The sequence below is a fragment of the Lissotriton helveticus genome, chromosome 3_2 (genome assembly GCF_964261635.1).
Source record: "Lissotriton helveticus chromosome 3_2, aLisHel1.1, whole genome shotgun sequence".
Lineage (NCBI taxonomy): Eukaryota > Metazoa > Chordata > Amphibia > Caudata > Salamandridae > Lissotriton > Lissotriton helveticus.
The window spans coordinates 179183274-179202800 of NC_136062.1; the positions used below are offsets into that span (position 1 = coordinate 179183274).

The 19527-nt window shown below is 47.3% G+C and overlaps 1 protein-coding gene across 2 annotated transcripts in view; it reads left to right on the plus strand.

Moving 5' to 3' along the window:
- The window catches only part of SNX1 (sorting nexin 1), a 749531-nt gene that overhangs the window by 216609 nt on the left and 513395 nt on the right, over positions 1 to 19527 (plus strand). For both annotated transcript variants that reach the window (XM_078684988.1, XM_078684989.1), the window contains exon 4: positions 13181 to 13247. In XM_078684988.1, the coding sequence (XP_078541114.1) occupies positions 13181 to 13247 (67 nt within the window). The remainder of the gene's footprint in view (positions 1 to 13180; positions 13248 to 19527) is intronic.

Consider the following 19527-nt stretch of genomic DNA (forward strand, 5'->3'; position numbering starts at 1 on the left):
CTATCTGACCGCGCCGCCCGGTAGATGCAAGACACAGCGTGTGTGGGCCCGGACATTTTTTATGTGGTATGGAAAACCTCCAGTGGGACTGATTCCTGTGGGAAGCCCGGTGTGTTAGTCCGTATTTCACGTTTAAGCCTTATGTAAAGGAACGTCTCTAGGGGGGGTAACTCTCTCCCCAGTTAGTAGCTCCCTTCGATCCTTAAATCATCCCTCACTATACAAATCCCCCCCATGTGTGTAATCCCCTTTTGCGCAACATGTTAGGACAAAGTGCTTCCTGTGTGAATGGGGCGTATGAAAGGTGTGGCAGTGGCACACGAGGGGAGTAAAGTAAGGCCTTAATCATTGTATTAGTCAAGCGTTTCCAGGCATTATTAGTGCAGGATACTGTGTGGTGCGACACCTTCTCACCTGAGACTTGCGCCCCCAGCACGGAGGTTAAGATTGTAGGTGCCATGTAGCCTTGCTCTATTATCAGGTGCGGCATGTAAGGTGACTGGTGGAGCCAGTCAATTGTGTTGTTGGTCTGAGCACTGAGATAGTATAGTTCCATGTCCGGAGCCTCAAAGCCCCCTCTAGAGAATGGCTGTGTCATAAGTTGCCAGCTTAGTCTGGGCTGCCTCCCACCCCAGGCTAGCTTGATGAGAAAGGAGCGAAGAGTATTAAAAGCATTGTGCCCTGGGTAGTAAGGTATATTAATAAATAAGTAGAGGAGCTTGGGGAGGATATTCATCTTCATCAGGGCCACTCCACCAGTGGAGAGCGGAAGGGTAATCCAGCGATCTATCCACGTGCCAGTCATTTCAATCGAAGTCCAGTAATTTGACCTAAGTGTCACTTCAGGGTGTCTGGTGATTGTGACCCCCAGATAATGGATTTTGTCATCACACCAGCACAGCGGATACTCAGGGGTAAACCTAGGAGTGTTAGGGGTGAGCAGAAAAATCTGTGATTTGTTCCAATTCGACTTTATCCCAGACAGATCACCAAACCTAATGAATTCCCTCAAGATAGGATTACGACTAACAATGGGCTCACGGAGGTATAATATAATATCGTCCCCATACAACGGTATTAGGATTTGAAGAGAGATGTAGATTATGGCGTACGCTCTATGATTTTGTCTAATTTTAGCTGCCAGGGGCTCAATGGCTACGGCAAACAGTAACAGGGATAGCGGGCAACCTTGGCGGGTGCCTTGCTTAATGGGGTTGGGGCAGAGTAGAGCCCGTTTATCTGGACCACCGCCTTCGGCTAAGAATAGAGCAATTGAAACCAGGCTAGAAAAGGAAGAGGAAGGCCCATTCTAACCAAAATGGCAAGCGTATAGTCCCACTCCAGGGAATCCAAGGCCTTCGTGGTGTCTAAAACAAATCCCGGCGGCCGGCCGAGCTATCAGGGTCAATATTGTGGAGAAGCGCAAAGGTGGTACGCAGGTTGTGGGAGGTTGTCCTTCCCGGGACAAAACCTGCCTGATCTGGCAAGACCAGCTCCCCCATGAGCAAGGACAAACTGTTGGCTATAACTTTAGCAAGCATCTTCGTATCACAATTAATTAAATATAGGGGCCTGTAGGCCTCACACTTATCGGCTTATTTTCCCGGTTTGAGCAGGGAGATAATTAGAGCTTGTCACAGAGAGAGAGGGAGAAGCCCAGAGTCTCGTGCCTCTCCGAATACCTGTTTGAGGATAGGGGTCAACTGTTAACTGTAGCATTTATAAAACTCAGCTGGTATGCCGTCTGGCCCTGGGGCCTTGCTGGAGCCCAACCCCATTATTGCTGTTTGAATCTCATCCTCCTCGATATCCGCAGATAACTCCCTACGGGCGTCGCTGATCCAGGCCAAGGCCGTATCGTCAAAATATGTAGCTATGTCTGGGGCATCCCGGCCATTAGTGTGGTAGAGCGTGGCGTAATATTTTGTGAAAGTGTTGATTATTTCCTGTGAATCTGTGTTGATGCCCCTCATCGTCTAGGGGTTCTGCTGACTTCCACCAAGTCTCTGCAAAGGCATTCGCCCTTGCCATAGGACCTGGCAGTGTAATATTTCGATCAGAATTTGGTCTCCCATTCAGCTTCCAATGAGTATTCCATTAGGAGCTCTTTAAGCCGAGCTTGTAGTGCTGCATCAGGCAATGATGCAATTTGCGACTCAGTTCTTTTGATGTCTGACTCTAACCTGTTCAGCGTGCCCCTAAAGTAGCGAGAAACACCCCCCTCCCCAAGCTATGCATAGACCTCGAACAGTGGCCTTAAAGCTCTCCCAAACACACGCAAGTGTAGAGACGCTGTCAATATTACGGGGGAAGAAGTCCACTATCTCCTGGCGTAGTTCCTCCCGAAAAGCGCTGTCTAGTAGGGCTGTAGGTAAGAGTCTCCAGGAGCGGTACAGGGATTCCTTGCCTGGTGGCTCCAGCTTCATAAGGACCGGGGAGTGATTCGAGAGGGTGCGAACTAATTGCGTTACCTTCCTGAGCCATGTATTGAGACCAGCCAACAGTAGCCAGTAATCCAGCACAGTCGAAAACGTGCCCTCTTTTTGTGCTGGGTGCAGAGAGGGCCATGCATCAGAGAGTTGATGAGCCGCAATTATGACAGAGAGGTGTTTGGTAGCCTGTGGGTGGGATTTCGAGTGCGCATGTGAACAATCAAATTCCGGCTCTAGTGCCCGGATGAAATCTATCCCCCCCCGCGCCGCCCATAGAATAAATGTGGAGCCTATTTCCAATATGTGCCCCCATATCTGAGTAAAGTAGTTTGCGTCGTCAATGTTGGGTGCGTAGTAGCATATCAAAGTAATTGTGTGTTCCACTAAAGTACCCCACATTATGCTGAATCAACCCGGAGGTCTTGTAAAGAGCCCAGGGGACAGTAGCCCAGACTTTCTTAACCAAAATAGCGATGCCTCTGGCATATGTGGAGAAAGAGGAGCAGCAGCTATGTGCAGCCCATTTCCTGCCAAACGTCGGCAGTGCCCCAGAGACCATGTGCGTCTCTTGTAGCATTGCCACCTGGATATGATGCTTATCTAGATAGTGTAGGGCCTGTCTACGCTTGGGGAGGTTGCGGAGGCCTCGCACATTCCACGTCAAGCAATTAATGGTGGGTTTACTAGTCTGTGGTTCACTAGCCATACAGTTGTGATTAGCTGCGGAAATGACATTTACAGGACAGTCTGTTAAAAAAGTGTATGTTCCCGACATATTGCATACAGCTGCATCGTATATAGCTATGAATGGTACCATGCAAGACAAAATTATATAACATTCTAGTTACACAACCCCCGTCCCCCACCCACGCCTGCGGCCCAAACCCACAGGGAATATACTCCCCACCCAGCCCCAAAAACCACCAGCTCAGGCATTGCAAATAACACTCTATAGGAACAGCGCCCCACAGAGCGTTTCCGATCTTAAGAACAGAGTAAGGCATATAGGGGGCACCAGTTCCTAATCTCTGCGCTAGCCATATCGAAAGAACATTAATTAAAATCTCATAAAATGTGTACAACATTCGTAGGGGGAATTCCCTCTGGGGGTACATGCCTGAGAGGCTGTCTGCGCACCTTGCAAATGCGAGGGAGCCAGGCAGAACAGTGTCACAGTATATGCCACATTGCAGAGTAGCTTGACATAGTGGCTCAGCGGTGCAGGTAGGGCTCCATGGTTCTTGGGGTGATAAAAGCCTCGCCCCAATCATAGTTGTATCAAGAGGAACAATTTACCAGTTTGCAGGTGCTCCGTTGGTCCTCTCAGAGAGAACGCGCAACAGCTCCTCATGAGCAGGCGAGGAGCGGCCAGAGCCAGGCTCATCAGCCAGTGAAGTGGGCGATCGCCTCGTGCAGGTCTTCAGAAAATCCTGAATATGCTGAGGACTGCTGAAGATATGAGTCTCCCCTCTGTGCTGAACTCGCAATTTCGTAGGATAGAGCATGGCATAGGGGATGCCAGCCTGCTGAAGAATCTTTTTTGCTGGGAGGAATTTCTTCTGCGCCTCCTGTACTGCCATGGTGAAGTCCGGGTAGAGCGTAACTTTCGCTCCGTCATAGACCAGGTCTTGCTTATCCCGCATGAGCCCATGGGCAGTGTCCCGATCTTTGTAGTTTTGGATACGAGCCGGGAAAGGGCGCGCTTTCACGCCATACGGCTGTCTCACCTTGAGCGACCTGTGGGCCCGATTGACTATCAGCACCTTGGAGAAGGTCTCCGCTCCGTAGAGACCCAGGAGCATTCGCTCAACATAGTCCGCCAGTGGCCGTGGACTCCGGGACTCCCACAATGAGCAAATTGTTTCTGAGCGAGCGCGCTTCAAGGTCCTCGTATTTGGCCGCTATGACTTGAAGAAGTTTCTCCATGCCTTGTAGTTTGGCACTACTAGTACCGGTGGTGACTTCGAGTGTGGGTATGCGTTGTCCAGTCTCAAATATTCGGTCATCATGTATTTCCAGTTTTTGCGCAAGGAAGTCTATGTGTAAGTTCATAGAGTCCATCTTGGACTCAATGGAGGTCAGGCTTTGTTGTATCGTGAGGAGGATAATCTTGAAGCCCTCAATCTGCATTGGGGCAGAGGGAGTCAGTTCATCTTCGCGTTGCAACTCCGCATTGTCGCTAGGGGTTTGTTTCTGCTCCAAGAACTGTAGTTTTGCCTGCTTGCCCTTTGTACGGCCCATTATGCGCCTCTTCCCTAAAGGGTGCTTCTTAAGTCTCACTCAGTGCTCAGAGACAATCTGCAGCTGTAGCAGGGCAAGGACGATGAGGATTCACAGGAAATGTTCAAATGAGCTGTCCTTTGTCAAATCACCAGAGTCCCAGTGGTGTGACACTTTTTCCCCTCCACATGCAAGAATGAGCGTCCTCTTCGGTTTTGGGGCGCCCAGCCTACACCACCGTCCACCAGCGTCATGAATCACCTCCGCATGAGAGATAAGGGCCCAATGTAGCCTGTCAACAGTATAGGCTCTAAACCCTGCCTTAAGGTAGCAATGTGGTGGAGGTAGATTTTTCCTTTCAGACAATATTGGCAACATGGGCCCTCGCCACAACTTGCCGATGAAGGCACCGGTGCGTGTTAAGCAGTGCAGCCAATTCTCAGACTGCCAGTGTTCAGGGGCCACACATTTATCCTCCTCTCGCAGCACACTGCCTAATCCCAAAAGTTCAGGGGGGGCCTGTGTCTGCTGTGATGCCCACAAGCCCCCTGGCCCTCTCAATGCTCCCTGCTTGTGTCCAAAGCCGCACTCTGGCTATAGGATTACTCACTGCCCGTACTATGTAGTTGAAGCTGCCTAGGTCTGGAGCTGCCGCACAGCCGCGTATAATGGGTAGGGTCGCGAACCGCACCTCCGGTCACCAAGGCTCTCCGGTCCATCCGGCAGTTCCTCGCGATGTTGCAAGCTTGCTGGCCGCTCTCACCTGTGGCTCAGACCAGTCATCCAGGCTGATGTCCTCTGCTTAGTGCATCCAAATCAGTTAACTGTGCCAGGTCCCTACCTCAATCTCCATGAGTGGGTGCCGGTGCGCGGTGCCCGCAGCAGATCACGGCCCGGGACTCCCAATTGCAGACCGGGGACAGCCGATGGCACAGGCCTCACCCCCTCAGTGTATGAGCGCCGCCATCTTGCGGCCTCAGCAGCCGCAGCTCCTTAGCAGCTCCTTAGCCGCTCATTGTGTTTGCGAACCTCAATCTTCGGGTCTGGGGCGTTTAGCTGCCCCCTGTACGCAGGATGCTGCAGGATAGCGTTTTTGGGCTGACAGAGCCGACCTAAGGTGCGGCCATCTTGTCTGCCAGCTTGCCAAGAAGAAAATCTATTTGTGGACAGCTAAAGCACTGGCTGCTGATAAAGAAACTGATTCTTTTAAAAACTCTGGTGCCGGCCCGCTGAAGATAATATATGTCCAGACCAAAATATCTTAGTGAGAGCTTACTCGTTATGAAACCTTCTGGTTGTCACTTCTGAAAATTCCTATAATCGAGCTAGACGTGGGATGGGTTACTTTCTCCACGCCAATGCTTGATACAATCTCCCGTTAACCTTGAGGGCCGTTGGAAAAAGAAGAGTTGTTTAGAAAGTTGTTGACGACCTGGCTCTTCAACTCTTAAGTTGGGCATTTTCGTGGTGTGTGAGAAAGTGCCATCTTTCTTGCATTGGTATGCCCCCACTTTTACCAGCCCTCCTAGCCAGAATTCAAGGGGTTCTTTCTCCCTTGACGGTACTGTATTGGCAATTCACCTTCTTGGGCCTTTCCTTAACTTTCATCAACCATTATATGGTTTTTGGTTTGTCAATAGGCAATATTTTGTTACCTGTATTTTGGACACTGTGTGGCACTGATTAGGGTTTAGAATTTGTGTGCACTAAAACAGGTGCCTCTTGTCTGCAGAAAGGTGGTTCTGTGAATGAAACTGTTCGGTGAACAATGTAGCAAAGCTTATATTGTATGAGTTTTCAGGAAAGCAACCAGAATAAAGCCTTGATTGTTATAAACACATAATCCCATCCATTGATTTAGTTTGTGTTTTAGATGTTGGAAACTTCTACTATGCATGTATATATTTAAAGTATTTGTAGTACGTAGCTAGCCAGGGAGCCACAGAGTGCTGAATGATGGTCAGAGTAGATTATGAGATTCTTTTTATACTATCAGTAACGTGGATCACATTACAGTACTTCTTTGATATATTCTAAATTAGTAAGGAATCTGATAATGAACATGAGAACTAAAGAGAAATTAGTGGTTCGTTCCCATTTAAATACTAGTAATCTTCATAAATCAAAGGCTAATTTTCCCTCATTATAGCCCATCTGTACCCAACCATACATGGTTGCAGAATTGGCGTCACTGGTGTAACATGTAGATATCTAAACGTGATTTGGTACAATCTGGTCGAGTTTTACGCCGGTTTAAAAAAACAAGTATTTGCAATGCAACAGGTCTCGCATGCATGCTCTTCGGAGCCTCTACTGTCGTTCAATGAGGCCTTAACTGACGTTCTTTTGGGCACTTAGTCCAGGCCCGCTACAGGTCCGCCTGTAGATAGGAACGTGGCCAGACGCCACCGCCCGGCCCCGGGCGACCCTTGTTTCCTGTCCACCCATCCCACCCCCAGGAGCCTGGTTATCCAGGCCTCCAATTCCCAGACCGCATTCCCGACAGCTCCACCTGATCGGGAATCCAAAAGGTATGAACAGTACGGAAAAAAGATGTTCTCCTCACTTAGTTTGGGGTTGCGATCGGTCAACACCGCTTGCCTTTTGGGCCGTTATACCCACTCTCTGTGGGACACGGTCGCGGATGTGCTGCCACAATGCCCGGAGGAGGCCCGGGTTAAACTCGCCCAAGCCCTTGCGTTGGGGCGAGATGCGGCACGGTATTCTATTCGATGTGGGCTGGATACCACGGACTCGCTAGGCATGGCGATTGCAACGACGGTAGCGGTTCACTGCCACGCCTGGCTGAGGTCCACCAATTTTTCAGCTGATGTCCAGAACACCCTTTTGAACATGCCGTTTAAAGGCCGTCGCCTCTTTGGCGACAAGGTAGACGGTGCACTTGAGCGCTTTAAGGACTCCAGGGCTACTGCCAATTCCTTGGGCCTATCTGCCCCGCGCCAGCAAACTGCTGCCTTTCGCTCCTTTTCATGGCCAAGGAAGGGGCACCCCCACACGTCCTGCCAGCCACAGGCTGCAGACTAATATCCAGCGTGGTGGCAAACGTGGTAACCGATGTGGCGGTGCCAGGGGACAACGCGAGGCCAGTCCACATCCACCCCTGCAGCATCCGCCTCAAAGCCCTCCTAGTCCGAGCTTTCAGGCCCATTTAACCGCAGTGGTGGGCAGGGTTCGCCATCACCTCCTCCACTGGCGCAACATCATATCGAACAGGTGGGTGCTGCAAATTGTCCGAAGGGGCTACTCCCTCCCCTTCAAGGCGACCCCTCCAGCCATGCCACCGCAGTACCATCTTGTTTCGGGGGGTCACTTGCAACTTCTGCAAGAGGAAGTTACGGCCCTCTTGGCCAAGGGGGCCATCGATCGCGTTCCTGGGCCAGAAGTAGGGTTTGGTTGTTTTTCCCACTACTTTCTGGTTCCCAAGAAGGGCAAAGGGGGCCTACGCCCTATCATGGACCTGCGGAACGTCAACGCCTTCCTCCGTAAGGAGAAGTTCAAGATGCTGACTCTGGTCTTAGCTGCCCTCGACCCGGGAGACCGGATGGTAGCGTTGGACTTGCAGGACGCTTATTTTCGCATCCCTGTCCTGCCGGCCCACCGGCGCTACCTGCAGTTCACGGTAGGCCACGAGCACTTTCAGTTTACCGTGCTCCCCGTCGTCCTTACCAGCGCCCCTTGGGTGTTCATGTGTTGGTTTTTATCATGGCTCTGCGTTTCTGGCGCGGAACAGCTGTGTATAAGAACTGACGTCAGCACGAGGGCGGCGTCTAAGTACTCCGGCAACTTCATGCCGGCGCCAACAACGCCGATGACGGACGCGGAGCTGCAGACGACGCCTAGCGATTTGCTGGGGTACTGCTATGCAAAAGTTTCCGGATCCAGACTGACACCTGGGGATATTCTAAGGTAAGGAATCTAATACCAGTGCGACAGAGCCTCTGAAAACCTACACAGCAAAGAAGTCCCTTTATTGCCAAGTCAGGCATTAATCCTATTAACGTCTGCTCTGATATATATATATTTCCCCCCCCCAAAAAACCTGTATTAAGATGTTCAAGTCAGGTACTGTGCAGCAGATAAATGCAATTCGACACATTGGTAGCCAATTTAAACAAAGTAAATAAAGAAAAACAGCAGTCCCTCTCACAGGAATCTGAAGTACAGAAGCATGTTACAAAGACATCAGAAAATGCAAGAGAAGCCCTCCACGCAGGGGGCATCCGCCCACTCCTTAATTGAAGATGAGAAACATGTAACAAAGGCCTAATGAAGAGGGGGGAGGGCGGGCACCGAACAGCATCGGCGGCCGCCACGGGCGAAGAGCCGGTGGGGAGCGCTGGAGAGGCGGCACCACTGGGTGGCAATGAATGTAATTCACCAGCGTACTTTGGCAGATCAGCTCGCGAGCTCTGTGAACAACATTAGCAGATCTGCCTTTGAGCTATACTTCTGACTCTTTGTCACACTGTTTCAAAGCTCCAAACAATTTATTATTTTACACTGGTCCTACTTTCCTCTTTTGTTATTGTCTGGGACTCACCTTTGTTTACCTGAGTGCAGTATAAAAGCCGCTCATTCTTTCACCCGTTAGGGTTTGGGAGTCTGTGATCTCTCACAGGCATCTGGGGGAATCAGGGCTTTTGTTATAGCTGTCATCTAACCCGATGACATGAGCGTGCAGCCAGTTGCCGCGTTTCCAACCAGCAATATTTCACATGTTGGCACGTGTAGGATTACTTACGAGAACTACAGTGAAACTACAAGTCTCAGAATGCTTATTGCTGGTAGTAGAACACAGAGGACTGGATGAAAGTCAGTTTTATGAAGTGAGATGATTTCGCTACTATGTTTTGCTGGCAGTTTAGTGCCCCTGCGGGATGCGACCCCGTCCAAGTGGTCCATCTGAAGGAGAGAAAAGTATGTCAGGAAAAGCTCTTTCCCGATACTGGAGCGCCAAGATGCTCCTCGGAGCGATAGCCGCGCTATAAAAATGTGTGCTTACATTACATTACATTACATACTGAGACTGTCGCAGCCTTTGGTCAGCCACATGCTGGCACACCGGACCGAGTCTAACCTTTACTTACCTTTGAGTTGAAAACACTGCGCATGCATCATGAGTCACCCTTGCCTCTCCCAGTTCTAAAATGTTCCTGCCCCTTTCTTTTGCCCTGCCGAGCTGTCAGAGGCACTCGTCAATCTATTAATATTACCATGTATCTGTGCACTCCGGCGCTGACTAAACAAGCGTAACAAACTTTCAATACAATACGGACTTTTTTTACAACCATTGGTAAATTGTGGAAAAACGTCGCCTGGAGCTATTTTTGAAAGCCTCAGTTAATCCCATGTGCTTCTTAAAAGCATGACCGATGGTGGAGCCTTCCACCCCAAGCAGTGGAGTCACTGCCGGCTGATGCCCTCCCGATGCACAACACACAGCGCTCTTATGACCCACATCACCCAATGCTTCTCTGGCAGTGTCACAGAAGCAGTACGAACCTAACCGGGTTGCTTTTCCCGTCTGATGAAATTAGGCAGGTCCTTTCGTCAAGTGACCGCACTCTGTAGCATTTGTCACAGAAGCACTGACTGGTGCAAGCCTGCGGGAGCTTTCCAAGGAGGAAAGGGGAGGGGAAAGAGAATAGATGGGGTTGGTGGGGATTAGAGGCGGAATAAGGTCTTCAGAGCCTTCCGCAACAGCTGGTTTATTTTCTCCTTCCTTTCTGCTAAGTACCAGAGCTACAGTTCACTGCATTTCCACAGACCCCCCTGTCAAAAAAAGTAAGCTGAGGGACACTATACCTAAAACCAGTTTGAACTGGGTGAGCTGCATCAGTACATTTGATGAACCGGAGTTTCTCACTGCCCTCCTCACAAAGAGAAAAAAAACAAAGAAACTAAAAAACAATACGTCTGCCTCCCCAGGGTAACGTCCCCGTACCTGCAATCAAGTGCATTCATTGCCAGCATCTCTCTCCTGGGACCCAGGAGGAGTGCTGGGCAGCTCCATGGCATGGACGCAGAGAGCAGGTTAGTGTTTGAAAGCGCGGCCCCTTCACACGAGCCAGGGGATAATTTTGGGCATGGCATTGTGCGCAGAGAGCAAATATCTGCTGCCTAACAGAATCAGAAGCCCTTTCTGCTGCATCCGTGCAGGCAGGACGGAGGGGCGTGCTCAGGCGGAGAGCCCTGTAATTAGTGTGGAGTGGGGCTGTTTCCCACGACTTTACACGCACACTTCAGAGATATCGTCCATATTAAGAGATTGTCGTGTGGGGGGGGGGGGGAGGAGAGAGGAGGGGGTTTAACCTGAGGCGTCCAGGACGAGCGAGGGTTTAACCTGGAGCCGGAGAGCGAGCAGCTGCTTTGTGTGTGGGACTGAACCCGGAGCCCTGACATCAGGCCGCTAAACTCAAGCAGGGATCGGGGAGAGCTCGGTAATTTAACCTGGAGCCCACAGACCTGAGGGGGCTACACCTGCACACTAGTGGAGTGGTGTCTGACAGGGGGTGAGGCAGACACCAGTGAGGGATTGAACCAGGGGCCCGCCCGATACTGACAAGAGCATTGGGCCGGCAACCCACAGGAGAGGTGACACTGGAGCTGCGAGGGGAGTGGTGGGAACTGAGCCTCGAGTGTAGGGGCCGCAGGGGGGCTGGACAGGAATCAAGAGACTGGGCGGGGCAGATGCTGATCCAGCAATCTGATCAGAGATGAAACCAGGTGTCAGGAAATTAAACCTGCAACCAAGTGGGAGTTAAACACTGAACCACGTGGGGGAATCGAAACTGGTACCAAGTGGGGTTTGAACATTGAACCAAGCGGGGTTTGAACATGGAACCAAGCGGGGTTTGAACATGGAACCAAGCGGGGTTTGAACATGGAACCAAGCGGGGTTTGAACATGGAACCAAGCGGGGTTTGAACAAACATGGAACCAAGCGGGGTTTGAACATGGAACCAAGCGGGGTTTGAACACGGAACCAAGCGGGGTTTGAACACGGAACCAAGCGGGGTTTGAACACGGAACCAAGCGGGGTTTGAACACGGAACCAAGCGGGGTTTGAACACGGAACCAAGCGGGGTTTGAACACGGAACCAAGCGGGGTTTGAAACACGGAACCAAGCGGGGTTTGAAACACGGAACCAAGCGGGGTTTTGAACACGGAACCAAGCGGGGTTTGAACACGGAACCAAGCGGGGTTTGAACACGGAACCAAGCGGGGTTTGAACACGGAACCAAGCGGGGTTTGAACACGGAACCAAGCGAGGTTATACACAGAACCCGTGAGGAACAGAAGGTTTAAGTTGTGAGCACATGAGGCGTGTGCTCTTCTAACAAGCCGATGTCACCCGCTTTACGGCCGTCTTCAGCAACACGCACCGTCCGCTTTCACTTCCATCTTTTGTGAAAGCTTTCTTGTCTTTATGGGGCCATGTGTTTGAAACACATGGCCCCATAAAGAGAAGAGAGCTTTCACGACGCACAGAAGGCAGACGACCCCGTCCAAGTGGTCCATCTGAAGGAGAGAAAAGTATGTCAGGAAAAGCTCTTTCCCAATGGCTGGCCACCGGTTAGCATAAAGGGTTACGCTGGCCATGGGAAAGAGGGGAAAGAGGGAAAGCCCGATACTGAAAGCCCTCTAAATCATTAAATCTCACCAGCGAGACTGCTCATGTGCGCACCCACGCCAACTGAGACCTAAAAAGGACGTGAAGTCCGTTTTCCTGAGGTCTACTGGTCTGAGAAAACATCAAACTGTTCTCTAAAATTACTTGTAAGTACTCCATAAGAATCTCTGCAAGTTACATTTTGACTGCCACTTTGAGGATAGGTAGGAAAACAAAAGCTTAGTATGAACTGGAGTGAACAACAGCATAATATGTTGTTGCATGTATGTAGTCAAAGATGGAATCCTCCGTAGCAGGGCAAAAAATACGTTGAAATCTCCTGACCCTTCCCATTTAATTTCTCAGTGATGATGATATAAGTTATTTTCGGAGTCTTTTCTTAACCCTGTAATAGACATACTATTAGCGGACCTATATGAGGATTCCTTTTCTTTTTTTTTTTTTTAATGCATGTTGACTTGCTATTTGTAACAATGCCTTATTATATCCTCAGTGTGATTGATTGAGTGTGCATTTTCTGTATTAAATTAGAAAATCTTGACCAGTTTGTCAATGGCTAGTATACATGACGGACCTAGCACAACTATTTAGAATGACTTGGATTAACACTCTTGCAATGTAAATTGAGTATATGCACTTATGAAATTGATTTAAAAAGTTATTTTCTAATACCAATGTGATGGTGATATGGTGCAACAAGTGTCCGGTTTAGGCTTGATTTGATGAAGCCTGCCAAAAAAGGAAAGTGGGTACATTTTTACAGATTTTGTTTTTGTGTTTTTTGTTGTTTTTACAGACTAATTAACCTGTAGCTGTTGTAGCCATGAAATTAGTCTTAATTGATATTTTGACATTTTGTTGTTTTGCTTTCAGCTAGAAGATGAAGAACTGGAGGACCAGTTTGAGCTTCATGTCCATGTGAAAGACCCTGAAAAAATTGGTGAGTTGAGCCCCAAATGGTCTACCACCTAAAGCATGGGTACCTGCAAACATTTTCCCATGGACCACAAAGTTTGGTCTGTTATGTGACAGAGGACCGCATTGATACCAGCATGATGGCTGTCTGGGTTGGGGGCGGTGTTGGTGGTAAAGTAGTTTTAAGGAAAGCAAGGACAGTTAAAGGGCAGGAATACACTGTATTTATCACAATACGGTGCATTCCTGCCTTACCCCAGTGCTGGCGCACAGTGTTCTGCCTAGTGCCAACGCAAGGGTGCCTGCATTGTAACAAGGATTACTTTTCTGCAGGAAGGATCACCTTTGTGTACAAAAATAATCCCCTGAGGCATTTTCCTCTTTCTTTGTGTGCTGTAGCTTTTTGCGCTGCTTTGCTTTACTCTGGATTTATCAAAAAACTCTGAGCCGCGTAGAGGGGCCTTACTTGACTTGATAAATCACATCTTAAGGGTTTCATCACTTTTGCAATATGTTAGGTAGTGCAAAAGCAACGATAAATATAGCTGTTTGTATCTGAATTGCCCAATGTGAAAACAAAAACAAGGGTTTAATCCCGGCTTCTCCACTAATCCAAATTGTGTGATCCTTGGCAATTGTTTTTTTTCACTTTCCCTTCTTTTTCTTCATTATCACACATGAGGACCTCGTAATACTAGACTTCAGGAAGTGTGCTCCTGTGTTTGATTTAATAAACTATAATGTTGTTCATGTATAATAGAAACCCAGGCACCCCATAGATGGCACATACCAATAAACTTGCCTCTGGTATTGTCAGGGTGGGGGAAGAATTCATGTTTCTGAATTTGTTTGAAAACTATCACTTAAAAAAAACAACTTTACAATCCACTGATATAATCTGATGTACAAAGGTGAAACGGTTTTGCATGTTAATGAAATAATCTATTTGAATTTTGAACAAGCTATCATACTTTTACACCTTTGGAGCAAGAGATCTTTAAAAACGAAGGTGTTTCTAAAGTTAAGCGATGCAGAATACCCCTAGTAACTTCCATTAAGTTTTGAATACATGCTTGCCTTTTTATTTAACGTCTTTTTAATGTTAGTGCTGCGTAGAGTCAACAGAAGCCCAGTGCAGCTTTTGAGCAGTCAGCAGCATGTAAAGGTCAGGTGGTCCGAATGCGGCACCTGAGCAGTACTTTGAGTATCACTGAAGGTCCTAAAGCAACGAGTGTTCGGCAAAGGTGACAGGACATTACTGTGAGGTTACGAAGGCTGTTGTGGGGTTCATTTTGTAGTCCATGTCATAGTACCAAGAAGCTTTGGGTTTGTTACATTATACTCTCATATTTGACTCTGATAGTGTAATAAGCCCTATTTAAAGGACAACCATACACTTTTATATAACTTTGTTTTTTTTCTTATTTGGACTAGTTAACAAATTATCTGTTTACTGGTGCTTAAAACTCTCTACTTTTAATGCAGACGGCGAACAGCCTTTTGCTGAACTATTTTTGAAAATATCATTTTATTGAGATTAATAATTACCCAAAATTAAACATTGCTGTAATCTTCTGTAGGTGTTCAATTCCAGGAGAGGATACCTCATTGAAACAATCTGTGCAGATTAGCTCAATACTGCTTCTTGAATTACACACCATAACCTTGGGTAGACTTTGTGTGATCCCAATCAGCTGAATACATTTAAGACCCTCAGTCATTGCCTTTCTGATATCATCTAAGTTTTGAGTGGCTTCCATGTAGCGCAATTGATTGTAATTTATATTGGCTATTAATTGCTTCAGCACTACCCTATTCCACAGATTGCTTGTCACAAGTTTTCCAGCAGTTATCCCTGCTGATAAAATTAAAATAAATATAAATTAATGTCATTTTTCACCATAATCGAAAGGATAGTCTCTCGAAGCATTAGTAGAGCATACCTCCTGGGTGTGGTATTCCATAGCCCAGCATTATATTTTTCTATTTAATTTAGTACCTCTTTTCAAAATGGTGTCATTTTGGGACATTTCCTCCCAGCACCGACCACAGATTGTTTTTCATTCCCTAGTCCACCACAGCCAGAGGATGTTAAACCTGTTTTACTGAGCATCTTTGTATGGTTCCTGTACTACATGCGATAGCTCACTATTCATTATGAATTGATTTTATGGTTATTTAAACCCACCACATGTAATATGTTTGCTGCTTATGGAGCTGTGAAAAACAAATATGTTAGACATTATAATAGTCTAACCTTGGCATCAGCGCTGGGACGCCCTAGGGTAGCTACGCGCTTTACAAATCCCCCATTCAATTCAATTCAATTCAATTGGCATGCTGGTTTGGCTTCTGTGTCATCATTGTACATCACCAAGTAACTAACCAGTTAATAACTTGTTGTCTTGGTGAGTTTTTGTATTGATCAAAAGTATTTTTTTTGTGCCATTATCTTCTGAGTTTGCTAATGTTAAACAGTTACACTTTCTCAAATTTTGAAAACTGTTTCTTTGTAAGATAATGTTAAAATCACTGTTGAAATGGATAAGGAATTCAAAGTGATGGAGAGGTTATTAGCTACAATTTGTTGGTGTTTGTTCTGGTTTTAAAGGTATGTTGCATGTTTTGGTATTGTGTGGTTTGTTATGAATGTGTGGTGGATAGTGAATGGTCGATTTATATAGAAGAAAAGTGGACAGGTGTATATCCAGAATAAATATACCCTACCAGTCACGACTCCCGAAATCCAAGTTGAAAGTTTTTGCAAAGTATTGGTGCAACATAATTCTGAATGTATGCTTAAGCCCAAGTCCTGATGAGGCCCAGAATTTAAAGGGGGCTGAAACGCGTCGACAACCTTGGAAACGGACACCCAATGAATTTAAATTTGGTGATAATTTGGTGATAATTAAGAAAAGAGGAGTTTAAAACAGGAGGGACAAAATAATCTATTTGAAGGAAACTGTGAAAGTAGGGTGTACCAGTAAAATTACGGAATACTCTTTAGATAACAAGGTATAGAGTATCCATCTAAAGAATAGGGGCTATTTTTGAAATATTATGTAAATAATGTAGTACATTTTTCACTTTTTCGTTTTGAGATTTATATATATTGTGTGATAATGTTGTATATATTGCTTTTTTAGATTTAGAGAACCCAAAAGAACTGTATTTCTGTTTGAAAAAGAAATGTGGAAAGTAAAAGAATAAATATACAAAAAAAGATGAGTGAATAAAACGCATTATACCTAGAATATATATTATCTTTGGATTGGTTTCTTTAGGTTTCAGGATGTAAATGAAATATATAACTGAGTTGATTTATTTTTGAAAAATTATGTAAGTTCAGATGGGTAATTGATAGACCTATTTGTAATAAGTACTTATACATATTGGTCCCATAGCATCATTTTGTTATTGAAGGATAGTGAATGGTAGGCATATTGTTTGTTATTGAGAGCTGGTGTTCTGCAGTTCACAATGGAATAGTGTGATGTGTTCACATCAGTTTGTGTTGTGTGGTTAGTTGTAGTAAGAAGATGGCATTATATTGTGGTATGTTTTGCCAGGGAGTGGTGGTATGATGTGCTGCATGTGGGTAGTGTAATACAGAATGAGCCTTTAGGCTATGATGTGTGGTGTAGTATGGTGTGTATTTTGGTGCATTTATTCTTCTTTTTTTAATAAATATTTTTATTTGCTTTTGTTAAGTGCATAAACATAACAGGCATGTCACATATAACCATCTTCCATACCCTGTCTCCCCTCCACCCTCCTCCCGCCATCCCACACTCCCAGTATCATCCCGACAGGGCTATATACTACTGCCGCATAACTCTGTAAAGCGCATGGATCGTTCCGAAGCCGCCCCTCGTGCAACCTGGTCAACCGGGTACCTCCTCCTCTCCAGTTCACAATCCCCCGTCTAGGCCGTGACATTGTCTCCATTTCTCCCATACTCTATTGAATTTCTTAGGGCCACCCCTCGCTTTATATGTGACCCTCTCCGCTGCCATACACATATCCATGCCCCTTCTCCAATCGTCTCTCCGAGGAGGCATGGGAGACCGGTCCACGTCCCTCTTAGCCACCACCAGCACTAGAACTACGATTATCAGGAGTGGGCGATTCAAGTCTACGTCGTTTGTCATGCCCAGCAGCACCAATTTGGGGTCCATCGGTAAAACCACCTCCAGCACCTCACTCAATTCCCCCAGAACCTCAACCCAGTATGTCTGAATTATAGGGCACATCCACACAATATGGTAAAAGTCCCTTCCCCTGACCACATCTCAGGCAATTAGTGTCACTAGCTCGTCCCATGCGGTGCAGCCATAGTCTGTCATAATATACCCTATGCAGGATTTTATATTGAATGAGCTGTAGACGGGACTTAATTGTGACTTCCTTTGGATGCATCAAGGCTGCCTCCCAGTCCACTGTATCCATCTCCCCCACAGTTTGCTCCCATGTCTCTCTGAGTTTCACCAGCCCATCCAGCGTATTATTGATCAGAGTTTTATAGGTCAGGGAAACTACCTTGCAAGGGATGCGTTCCTGCAGTAAACGACCCTCAAGCGGGGCGTACTCTGGCAAGGAAGGGGCGAGCGCCTTCTCCGCCCGCCAAGCGTGGCGCAGTTGCGCATACCCTAGATACTGAGTGCGGTGCAGCCGGTATTCCGCCCTCAAAGCCTGGAATGACTTTAGGTCTCCCCTTTTCATCAGATCCCCAGTGCGGAAATTCCAATGTCATCCCATCTCTTGACCCTCTCAGCTTTTTGAGTTCCTTTAACCACGTGCAGTGCCATATTGGGGTCTGTTTCGTTGGTTTATGTGTCCATCTAATCGCCCTGGTCGCTCTCTCCCATACGTCTATCGTAACCCGTGTTGCTGAGTGCAATCTTTCCTTCCCTCTACCCCCGTATATATAATGCAAACAGGTGCGCTGTGCCATTGTCCTTCTTTCTAAGTTGTATGTGGGGTGGTCTGCTGGAGCGTGAAACTGATCGGTGAGAAGTGTTCTGCCCAGTAATAAGCTTCGATATTCGGCAGGGAGATCCCCCCCCATTGTACTGGTTCCTTTGCAAGGTGCCTAGGGCTATCCTGGATTGTCTCCCCAACCAGAGCAGTGATCTCAGGTCAACATTTATGTCTTTAAAAACCTGCCGTGGGAGTGGGAAGTATTCATTTTGTATGGCATACAGGAACCTCGGTAATGGTATCATTTTAAACATTGCAGCACGCCCTAATTTCGTGAGGGGGAGCGTCCTCCCCTAGCAGCGTCATCAGCAAAGTTTGCGAGCACCCGCTTGATGTTTCTCTGGTATGAGAGGTTTCTATCCAAAGTTATATACACCCCTAGATACATAAACCCTTCGTCCATGACCCTAAGAGCACCGGGCAAGAGGGACCAGCCCTCTACCCGTCTGGGGGTATATAAGATTGACTTATGCCAATTTATCTTGTAACCTGCATGAGCGCCATAACGGCTCAACAGGGTAAACCGCACCGGGATCGTAATGGCAGGGTGGGTGACATACAAGAGGACGTCATCCGCATATAGCGATATTTTTTTCTCGTACGTGTCTGTGTGCTCAAATTTAAACCCTCTTATTTCCTTTTCCTGTCTAATTTCACATGCCACTATTTCTATAGTAAGGGCAAAGAGCAACGGAGACAGGGGACATCCCTGCCAGGTCCCTCTTCTTATGGGGAAATCCTCTGACAGCACCCCATTTACTTTTACTTTTACTCTGGCTCGTGGGTCCGTATAGAGGAGTCTCACCCACTTCCGGAACTTAGGGCCAAATCCAAACTTGATTAACACTCCCTCAAGGAAAGGACAGTGCACCGCGTCAAACGCCTTTCCGGCGTCCAAAGATAAAAACACATGGGAGTCTTGACGATGGTGCACCTCCATCAGCCAGTTATGGGTTCTCCTGAGATTCAACCTAGTTGCCCTATCTGGTAGGAAACCTGTCTGATCCATGTGGATCAGGTAGGGAATTACCCATCGCAGTCGGAGGGCCAGCGATTGTTATCTCACCCTCAAGGCCCAGCTGATCCTCTTCAGATAAAACGGGGGTCTCAATGTTGTCAATGTATGTCAGTGCATCTTCTAGCGCTCCCAGATCCCTAGCTTTGTAAAAATCTTCATAATAGGCGGCGAATGCATGGACTATCTGGACAGCTCTTCCTGCACTTTCCATTTTTCCCAGGCTATTCTGTTTTGGGCCCCGTCTCGCATAACTGTCTTAAAAGCTTCCCAGATAACTACCCCTGACGAAACCGATCCTATGTTTTCC